The 10,663-nt window shown below is 33.4% G+C and overlaps 2 protein-coding genes and 1 long non-coding RNA gene across 5 annotated transcripts in view; 1 reads left to right on the top strand and 2 right to left on the bottom strand.

Annotated features, from left to right (window-relative positions):
- Positions 1 to 107: 107 nt before the first annotated feature.
- Positions 108 to 7,922, bottom strand: LOC115239964 (maestro heat-like repeat-containing protein family member 1). Its single transcript, XM_029814859.1, has 22 exons — positions 7,464 to 7,922; positions 7,195 to 7,340; positions 6,913 to 7,121; positions 6,624 to 6,790; positions 6,259 to 6,550; positions 5,899 to 6,108; positions 5,714 to 5,804; positions 5,499 to 5,651; positions 5,286 to 5,429; positions 4,914 to 5,215; positions 4,308 to 4,833; positions 4,043 to 4,200; positions 3,317 to 3,401; positions 3,050 to 3,237; positions 2,718 to 2,973; positions 2,397 to 2,574; positions 2,110 to 2,303; positions 1,653 to 2,024; positions 1,261 to 1,578; positions 828 to 1,178; positions 566 to 735; positions 108 to 476 (listed from the first exon to the last, which is right to left on the bottom strand). The coding sequence occupies exons 1-22, from the start codon at positions 7,504 to 7,506 to the stop codon at positions 287 to 289; spliced, it is 4,743 nt and encodes a 1,580-aa protein (XP_029670719.1). The 5' UTR covers positions 7,507 to 7,922; the 3' UTR covers positions 108 to 286.
- Positions 7,923 to 8,595: 673 nt separating this feature from the next.
- LOC115239928 lies at positions 8,596 to 9,737 on the bottom strand. Its single transcript, XR_003884694.1, has 2 exons — positions 9,491 to 9,737; positions 8,596 to 9,070 (listed from the first exon to the last, which is right to left on the bottom strand). It is a non-coding gene; the product is annotated as an uncharacterized LOC115239928 (long non-coding RNA).
- Positions 9,738 to 9,887: 150 nt separating this feature from the next.
- The window catches only part of LOC115239926 (calcium and integrin-binding protein 1-like), a 2,299-nt gene continuing 1,523 nt past the window's right edge, over positions 9,888 to 10,663 (top strand). The window contains exons 1-3 of one of the 3 annotated variants that reach the window (XM_029814796.1): positions 9,910 to 10,160; positions 10,256 to 10,313; positions 10,391 to 10,569. In XM_029814796.1, the coding sequence (XP_029670656.1) occupies positions 10,519 to 10,569 (51 nt within the window). In that variant the 5' untranslated portion in view covers positions 9,910 to 10,160; positions 10,256 to 10,313; positions 10,391 to 10,518. Of the gene's footprint in view, positions 10,161 to 10,255; positions 10,314 to 10,390; positions 10,570 to 10,663 lie in introns of all 3 variants that reach the window. The other 2 variants (XM_029814795.1, XM_029814797.1) reach the window with 2 other exon arrangements.

The raw sequence follows: 10,663 nt of genomic DNA, 5'->3' as shown, positions 1-10,663 counted from the left end.
ATAATAAAAATAAATTTATCTCTGTAAATATATATTTTACAATAAACTATATCACAAAAGAATAAAAAAATACCCCTACACACACTTGTAATTTCATTATTTTTACAATGCATATATATATATATATATGCATTATAAAAATAAATTTATCTCTGTAAATATATATTTTACAATAAACTATATCACAAAAGAATAAAAAAATACCCCTACACACAAATCTTGTAATTTAAAAGTAAGATGCAATTCATAACTAGTGCGACAAATTATCAAATTATCATTATCCGCGCTAAAGCGTAAAGCAAAACGAGATAGCTTGCGAAGCACGTATTCTTACAATACTTTTTCTATCACGTAAAAGTTGTAACAGTCTTTGTATGTCCTCGGGCCTCGGAGAGCTAAATAATCCTAAGAGCAGCGCAGATGTAGCTCTGGTACGATCATTTTCCGATTTGGAATAGCCTCGAACAACAGCGTTTCTGGCAAGGAAATGGCAAAGTTTACAGAATATATGTATTTTACGAAATTTATATTATACGAAAATCTGCATTACATATTGTATATTTACCTGAGTTCTTCCGCTCTCTGTGGAAATTCCTCTTTCAAACAATTTATCAAAACCTTCGAAAAAGTCTCAAAATCAAACTTCGCTTCTGGTCCCAAATTACTACATATCACATGCGATAATTTCTCATTTTGCAGAATAGCCGTAGCCTTACATAATGTCTCCTTTGCTGCCTGTCGCGTAAACGACATAAATAAATATATCAAATATCTGAACGCGTATATTTATTAATCTATTTTACAGTACAATGCGATATAAATCTTACCGTAACTACCATTGTGTTCGAGTCTTCCAATCTTATTATCAAAGATGGCAAACAGCCTAGAAGATGATCGATCAAATCATCGTTCGGCAATGCAAATGATTTTTGCCAATTTATAGCTATCGCGCCCAGAGCATTTATGGCGGCGAGCTTCATTTCCCAATTTTCCTTCTCGATGAATGGTTTCAAAGCTAACACCACTCGCGGGCTTACAGGTCTCTTGCATTGAGCCGACAACAATACCGAGAGACCCCGCAACGATTCGAGTACCACTTCAGCGCCGCCTTTCCCGCCAGCGGTCTCTTCCAGTCCATCGAGTAAGGCATCCATACAATTGTCAAAGTATTCGTCGATCTGAAAGATGACGATCGTCAGTATATATAAAAAATGTACATATGTGAAAATAAAGTGGCGATTGAGAAAGCTGATATTTTACCAGTCTCGGATTCAAATAGCCTATTCTAGCAAGTCCAATGGTGGCGTGTTTTCGCACCAAGGACGATGAATCGGTCTTGCATTCGTGAAGGGTATTAATTATGGTTTCAAGCCATATAACTCCGCAGTCAACTTTGCCGATCAGTTCCGTGTAAAACGTCACGGCAACCGCGCGTTGTATGGGTATGGTACTCGTCACCAATTTACCCACTATTTGCGCCATGTTTAACGTATCTTCATTTTTGCTCGATATGCATTTAATTAACGTTCGTACAATCAATATCACGTTCTCCTCGGTTTGCGTCTCGAAAGAGGATGCCTAAAGTTTCACATTCACACAGTAAAATCGGGACAATCACATATAAACTATCTAAACAGCACTCTAATACGTACGGCTTTTGCCAGTAAATTGTACGCGACATTTGGCTGGATGATCATCAATATGCTAGTTATTACAGAATATACTTCCGCGTATGGATTCATCTTCTGCGCAGCTCGATTAGGTACATATCCGTACTTCGTGTTTATCAGCGACGCGGGAGCTTCAATCCGTAGCCAGCCTGAGAGGTACTTGAGGAGAATCGATAACAATTCCGGTAAATGTATCTCAATAAAAATTTCCATATTCGGCGATTCGAAAAGATATTTCAAACCCACGATAGCCGCCAAGGACGAGAGAGACGCGGTATTATTTTTTTCAGAATGCATGGTAACTTCACTGAATAGATTGCCGGATTCGAGTTTTACCAATAGCAACTCCAAAGCCTGGAAAAAAAATTATGTTGATCTATATATATCTATGTAATATGTAATATAAAAACTATATATATATTGGAAAATCGACACCTACTCGGCCTCCGAGATATTCATCATTGCCGATTTCTCTCCAACACAATCTAGTACCTGGATCCAACGGTAACGGTTGTGATAAAAGATACTCGCTCACTTCTTCTGGATGGTGCTTCATCAGCGATACTATAGCCGTTATTGCAACATACCTGCAGGACCTATTTTCGATTTGTCTCATTTGCACGATAATACTCTCTATAACATAGAGAAAATATTTTTGTCACAATCAAAACGATTCCTTTGATAAAATAACAGCAATTAACGGCATATAATTTGTTTTTTACATACCAACTAAACAAACATCAGTCCTAGATATCTCTGATCCCCTAATATCAAAATGTCGTGTAAGACCTATTCCCGCTATCAGGCTTATGTCTCCATAAAATAGTAAGCCTTCTATCAATCCCTCTGCAAAACCAACTATCTCACCATTGGGAATTTTATTTGATACCACTACAGCCAGATTCTGTTTGTAACAAAAAAAAATTATCTTAGAATCAAAACAAAAATAATTTTACAATCTCGATCTTCCGTTAATAATATTTTATATGATACAATAAGATCAGTTGCGTGTGTATGATTAGTTGTAATTCAAATATACAAACTAACTTTTGTGGTTCCATATAACAGCGCATCATTTTCAGTCATTTCATCTTTTATTTGTTGTATATTTTTAATCGACGCGCTCGCGGGTGATATATGACGATGACGGGCTGCAATATCCAGAGAGAGAAATAAACAATCTATCACTAATGGTCTCAACTTGCTATTATCATCCGCACACCAGCAGAAAATTCTTCCTATTAGTTGTCCAGCATCAAACTTGCCGCCTGGGTATGTATACTTTAAGGAATTATAATAGGACCTATATATGAAAGAGATAACTGTTTACAATTCTAGTATGTATATAGATGTAAGAAGGGAACATGTTTAATATTTACTGAAGCACTGCATGTAACACCATCAGAGTCATTTTTCTTTCTATATCTGACTTGGACTGCATCCATGGTAATAATATATCGACCAGCTCAGCTAATGCATTTGCTGAATCGGATACAATTTCACTGGATATGGCTCCCAATTCGTTCATGACTCGTTGCATCATTTCTAAATTTAAATGATGATCAATCTAATAAACAGAGATATTGATTAATCTCATCTACATGATAATTGTAAATATATGATTATTGTAATTTTAATTTTGATACCTCTGAACTAGCACCGATCGTCTTATCCAATATTGCACTGAGGAAAATCTGTTTTTCTTCATTATTTAGCATTGGCGCTATATGTCTATATGGAAATATTTAAAAATATATTCTTATTATACATTTATTTCCCTAAGAGATGCATAATATTAAATAAATGTTATCATAAGTTAAATAAAAAATGGCAGAAACTCGTGTGCGCGGGAGCCAGCGCAGTAAGTGGAGTGCATACTTTATTATAAAACAAAATTTAATAGATATAAAACAAACGTTTTAGTCCCTTTTTTTTTTAGCCATCTGCAGCGTATTTAAAGCAAGTCGTTCTCTGGATGATTCATATGTTTGCTTGACCATTCGATGTTATAAACACAGATTCTTTTTTTTTTAATTATATTCGTTTATCTGACAATATTCTTTTATTTGACAATTATGTGATCAATCCTCGCTTGACAATGTAACTGTTTTATCTGACAATTCTCTTTGATAATATTGTGATTTATTAGTCATCCCGATATACTTGCTACTCTAAATAAGTTAAAGAGAACCCCAACAAACGTTCATTTTATATTTATTAAATTTTTATTCTATAATTAAGTATACGCTCCACTTACTGTGCTGGTTCTTATTTGCCATTTCTTATTTAGCTTTTGATTGTATTCACACAAGAGCCTATGCCTATAATTTATTACATTTAAAAAAAAATACATGTTATTAAATGTCACATACATTAAAGAGTTTATTGCTTTCAGTATCGCCGGATAAAGTTGCAACGGTCTATATCCGCTTGACGATTGTAAAATTCCCAATAAAGTAGCTAAAGCAGTAGTTTTTATACGCAAACTCTTAAATTCGGGAAATTTGGTGGGATGAACAGCATTGGCTACCTACAAATCAACAATCCTGTCATTATACGATGAGTAAAGAATATTTCATACTTAAATATATAAATTTTTACGCAAAATTAAATTATTTAATAATTTATTAAAATTACTTGTTCCAAGACTGACAGTCCTGCTTCTTTTGTAGATAATTCCTTACATTCGTTCAACTGTTTAATACTCCACGGTAATACGTGCTTTTCAAATACCGAGAAGAATTTCTGCGGATCCCCCCTCTGAGCTATTTCAGCATAGGATTGTAACAAACCCGCTTTTGGAGCTTCAGCGGTAGCGGTGGTTTTCGTGTCTCTCATTAAACCCAACAGTGACACGCGGACTTTCTTAGCGTCCTCGACGGCGCAAAACTCCTCCATTAATTTCAACACGATACTCAAGTGTCGTTTGGCGCAGATGCCGATTGCTCGCGCGAATTCCTTGGTAGTACCGCGAGAACGCGCGAGTTCGACAAGGAGAGTAATGTGAGCATTGTTGTTGCACGTACATGCTAAAAATAATGCTACATTTGGTGTGCTTGCTTTCGAAGCGAGTTCGTCAGCAATCTTGCCGCTCCACGATTCTCCTTCTAGTTTCACGCTCTCTTCCAACCACTCTATTATCTTCTTTTCCCAAATTAAATCTCTGGATAATCAAAAAAGAAATTAAAGAAAGTTTTCTTAATAATATATGCAAATCAGAAACTGATCTCTAAATATTGTTACCGTTGTATGAGATCTTTCGCTTCTTTGGAACTATTTTGAGGATTTCTTTGTTCCTTTCGTGAACATTCCTGTGAAAGTTCCAACAACTTTTCGTCCCAGTAAGGTTTCACTCGATGTCCTACCAAAGATGCTGCTGCTCTCAAAAACATCACCACTGCGAGTCGATTAGCTGGATCGCTTAGTAATTCCAGACATCTGCCTAAGACTTTCGTGCCAGGGAAATCCCTTTCGTCTGTCGAAGAGTTTTCATTACGTATTATTTTTATCGTTAACGGAGTCAATGAACGTAATACGGATACAACCTATGTAGAAAAAAGAGCAATTAGATTTGAGAATTAACATACGACATATAATTTCGATCGTGTTACTTACAGATGCTACGCAAGATGGATCCAGCAATGCATTTATCAAACACGGCCACAACCAAGACTCAACGTCGTCGACTGTTGTCGCGAGTAAATGCAAAGCTGTGGAGCATTGCTTCATGTTGTCGTTTTTCGTGTCACAGTGCGACACCTATTACATAACGAGACAAAATTAATTTCTTTATTATTTTTCTCTAACTTTATCTTGCGCGTTATTTACCATATAACGAACAAATTTAGCTCTCTGTGACGGTAGAAGAGGAAATGTCGGCCGTGCTGCAAGTGCCGCTATGGCACTAACCATTTGCAATGAACTATCTTCTCTAAGAGATTCCTGTAGGCTCAGTGCAATTCTTTGCAATGTTCCATCCTCCTGGTAAATATGTATATATCAGAAAAGTGTCGCATTGATAATGAAACTATATGTTTCTATACCTCTGGTGGAAGAGTGTTTATGAAATATTTCAAGACTACCAGAGCACGAGCGCGTTGATTGGCACTCGGTGACTTCAACTGTTGCAAGATTCTGCAAAAAGATATGTGCAATGAGTGATTATAATTCTCACAATTTTATATTTATCTTGTATTCATTAACTAAATGTGAAAACATCACACATTACCTATCAAGACCTTCTTCAGGATACAAAGTGACCAATGATTTAAAGCACTGCAGTACCTCGAAATGTGTAAGAAGCACATCTCGAGGGGTTGCCTCATAGGGACTGACACTGACATATTCAAATAAAGTTTGATGTATGTGCTCTATAGATGTGCGAATTGCCTCTTTGTCACTTTCAGTCTTGATGCAATTTAAAAGTACAGCTAAAACTCTATTAAATATAATAATACTTTAATGAGAAAATAATTGGTTTCAACTTAATATACAATACAGGGAAGCTATTCAAAGTACGAAGAGAAAGAGAGAGAAACATCTAGTATGGTCAATCAATAATAAATTTATCACAGAATATGAAACTCACCTTATCGAAGCTAAACGTATATTTGATTTCTTAGAAAGATTTAAACATATAGGTATCAATCTTATAATTCTCTCGTTATCTTGCTGCTCGGATAGCAGAGATATTATAGAAACTAATGCGTTTAAAATAGCTTCTATTGAATTAAAATCGCGAGATGTTTTCAACCAATTATGCATTAAAAAATCACAGACAGAGCAAATTTCTTCCTCAAACGTTTGTTTGTTAATTTCTGGAACTAAGGCTTCTGCATTCATCATATAATCATTTATAGCCTCGCAAAATTTATTAATCACTGAAAATAAAGAACTGAATTACATACAGCTTTATTAATACTATCAAAAGTATTATGAAATATATATACTTACTGAAACAAACTGCTTGTTTAAGAACTTCTTCACGTATTTGACTTAACATTGGTAACATAATAGTTAATATTATTTTAACAAAGGACAACATCCCGTATGGATTGGCTATTGCAAGCTTCCCTATTGTGGAAACTATTGCAGCATCAGGAATTATCCCAGGTTCTAATCTACAAATATGTCATGTTATAAGATTATATATAATTTTATACAATTTTTGTAACTTATCGTTTCCTTTCTCTCAAATATAGATTAATTTATTATAACTATAAGATGATGTTAGAATGCATACTTAGATAAAAGTCCACCCATGGCTTGCATGCAATATATTTTACAAAGTTCAGTTAACAACTCAGCTGCCTCATTCTCAGTCTCTCTCATTAGTTCAGTCACTGCTATTTCAGCGAGAGATGTTGCTAAATCTCTGTTTAAATTTGTAGCTGAATGTCTGCAGATATTGGACATTATATTCAACAGAGATGCCGTATGTTCAGTAGATATCTATTTGAAACAACAAAAAATGTACAATAATTGAATTGTGCCATAATAATGTTTAATTATTACGAATATTAACCTTTCTATGCATTTCCCAAAAATATATAGCAGCATGAATGACAATCTCTGGATTCTTCTTGCTTATTCTCTCAATCGATTCAATTACAGATTGTTTGACATCTTGATTTTTATCATCCAAAGAGTCCAATAGCACTCCAATTACAGCTAAAAACAAATATTTTAGTCATTCATTGTTGCAAGCATCTTTAAAAATATTATTTGATAGCAAAATAATTTTTTTAATTATTAATTGAAAATTATTGGTTGCTTACAATATTGTATGTTTACCTGATAATTCGGAGCTATCGTTGCTTTCAAGTTCTTCCTTCATGTTGATAACATATAAATATTACGTTTAGATGGGGAATGTTATATTTATGTATGAAAGACGTTGTATCCTTATAGACTTCAAATTTGTGAAAAACAACTTGTCACCCACATGCACAACACTAGATTAATTATTTATTAAAATTTCTATCGTTCTATATTACAATCTTTTGCGATCATTGACCAAACAAATTGGGAAATGTGCTGATTGTACTAATATTTAATTAGCTGATCAAACACAAATGTCAACCACACACATCCATCACAATGTATTATCTACGCATTGCTATACCGTATACTGCCGTATACTTATATATATGAATTTATAGTTTAGTTTAGAGGTGTTTATGTTACAAGACATTTCAAGGACTTTGCCTTATCATATAGGGTTGCGTTCTAAAATCTATTCGTCGAAGAAGAATAGCTTTTGATTATCCAATCAAGATAAAAGAAGCAAAGGTTTCTTTATCTTGATTTGTCAATTGAAAACTACTCTATTCGACGAGTGGATTTTAGAATAAACCTAGGTGTACCAGAAAAAAAAATTAAGAGATTACATGCTGATTGGCCGAGATGCAACGAGATCAACTAGATGCAGAGTTGATAGTTGATGTCCCCAGCCATACACAATAATTAATAAAATCCAATAATACATTTTTGGGATTAGAGAAAGATGAAATTGTTTTTTCAATTTCCGTTCATATATAATTCAACTTCTTGATAAATTTGCGCACGCGCGAGAGAGAGAGAGAGAGAGCATTTGCGTTGCGTTCGATTCATGATTGTTGGTCACATGGTGTTAATATCGCAAGCGCATAAATATGCCACACGGTGTATGAATTAATGTTAAGAAACTAAAGATAAAACTCTTTTTTTTTTTTTTTTACATGGAAAATGGGACTTATCAAGATTAGACCGGCGAAAATAAAAAATTTTGCAAAGGAGAGATAATATTATTAATTATATATATCTTTGTTTTCTCTTTCTAGGAAAAGTTTAAGAGTCAAGTGCAAACCAAAAATAAATGCGCAAAAAACCACCTTTTAAAAGAAATTAATATATATAATATTTTCAATAATAAAGATCTTTTTTGTGTCTTTTAATTCATTTATTTTTTATTTAGCTTTTAATATGGTCATGAATAAATTATGTAGGTACAATATAAAATCTTCCCAATAATTATCAGATCGGTGACACTTTTAATTGCTGAAGGAAGCTATATAAATATGCAAGAAAATAGCAATAATTTCAAATGCTATCATAAATATATATAATTAAAAGCTATAAATTGATAACAAATGCTATTTATTAAAAAATTCTTCAACAATATTTCGTTTTCTAGATATAATTATATATTTTCATATGCAACTAAAGTTAAATTGTATTGCGATGAGATTGTGATGAATCTACATGATGTGAGACATGATATTGGAATATTTGAACAATTCTTTTTCAGGTCCTATATAAGATAGACTTAAACAGGAGCCGGTGGCATAAGAGTCATCCCATTGCATTCGACGGCAATCTTGACACCAATTATAAAAAAGGCAATGTTTTTCACTATCGACCTGTAATATAAAACTAACATATTAGCATAAAACATTATTTACATGTGTTGTAAAAAATTGCATAATTTGATAAATCAATTTTGTATTAAAAATATCTCTCTCTCTCTCTCGATACATATAAATAATACATATATAATTATATATCTTCTATAAAAGAGATAACTGACAAAACAATTAAAATCTGGGTAGTTATAATATAAATTATATTATATATTAATTCCAATTTTCAAAAAATTATGGCATTAATTTCATTATAAAGTAATAATAATTAAAAATTGTTCGACTTATATTCCACAAATTATATAGGTATAATTAATCACATTTACACGAGCCGATTATGAAAGTTATATTTCATCAGCAATTCTCAAATCTATTTCAAGATCTATCAACAAACGACAAGTACACTTTGCGTTAACCCACCATTTAAACTGGTCATAGTAAACGTCTTTTAAGACCTTTGTGATTTTTTCTGTCGCCATTGTTTGTGTTTTGTCGCAAGACTTGTTCCGAATCGTTTGAAATTGTTCAAAATTCTCCAGCAGAAACCACAGTTTCTGCTCTTATCGCTTCACTAATGTGCGTCCACGTGCGTCTGTTCGTTTCTTCGCACTTTAATCTCTTCCTCTCTCCTTTCTCTTTCTGTCTCTTTCTTCGTCCGACGCCTGAATATTCAATGTACAGGGTTGCGTTCCAAAATTTACTCCTTGGAATAGAGTAGCATTTGATTGACCAATCAGGACAAAGAAATTTTTGTTTCTTTTATCTTGATTGGTCAATTGATTTTTACTCTACTCCAAGAAGTAAATTTTGGAACGTATTTTGGATTGCGTTTAAAGTGCAGAGTGCAAGTAGGCAGAAAGCTGATAGGTGCTTTCCATTTACATCAAAGCTCAAATAATTCTCACTTGTGACGTCATAACTCAGTTGAATGCACGTTCTTTTTGATGCTGGCAAGTGAGATTCAACTGAGTTTTTACGTGATTTTTACTCACAATCGAGACCGTGTGCTTTAGTGAGTCTAATAGACTCATTAAAAGTGAGGTTATGAACCTGTATTGTTATGCGATAGCTTTGTTACCATAGTAAGCAGGTAAATGACGTCATTATCTGAGTATAAAATATTCACATAAAGTAGCGCCCTTTAAAAAAATGTATGTACATACAATTCTATTGTAATTGCAATAGCGATTTTTAATTCGCCTGATGAACGTGAAATAATTAAGCGATCGACAGGAAATTAAATGTAATGTCAATTTAGAGGGAGCATTAAATTTTCATTATTTGATAAAGTCGTTTTTATATCTCGTTTTATTTTGACAGGTGTCATACAAGACATTTCACATATTAGCCATCAATAGTGTGTAATGCTGATTAACAATGATTGAATTTCATGATAAAGATAATTGAGGCGTCTACGGTTGACATTGTGTAAAATTCAGTGTGTGAGGATGGGTGCAGGAAAGAGTCAGTTTACTGAAGAGGAGTTGCAGGACTATCAAGTACTTTTATCTATTATTTTGATCATCTTTTCTTTTATTAAAAGTTAAATTTTTAACAGCCCTTTACTTTTTTAAAATTAATTAATTAAATATA

The sequence above is a fragment of the Formica exsecta genome, unplaced genomic scaffold (assembly GCF_003651465.1).
Source record: "Formica exsecta isolate Colony F162 unplaced genomic scaffold, ASM365146v1 scaffold4, whole genome shotgun sequence".
Lineage (NCBI taxonomy): Eukaryota > Metazoa > Arthropoda > Insecta > Hymenoptera > Formicidae > Formica > Formica exsecta.
The sequence above is the reverse complement of the archived record's forward strand: the minus strand, read 5'-3'. Positions and strand labels throughout refer to the sequence as shown.

Bases quoted from the DNA above. Each gene is read 5' to 3' on its own strand.
- LOC115239964 (XM_029814859.1), bottom strand. From the start codon at position 7,506: ATGAAGGAAGAACTTGAAAGCAACGATAGCTCCGAATTATCAG. The intron at 5,216-5,285 runs GTAAGTAACACG...TTTTCTACATAG, and splicing joins ATCCATCTTGCGTAGCATCT to GTTGTATCCGTATTACGTTC. The intron at 2,974-3,049 runs GTAAATATTAAA...TTTCATATATAG, and splicing joins GTGTTACATGCAGTGCTTCA to GTCCTATTATAATTCCTTAA.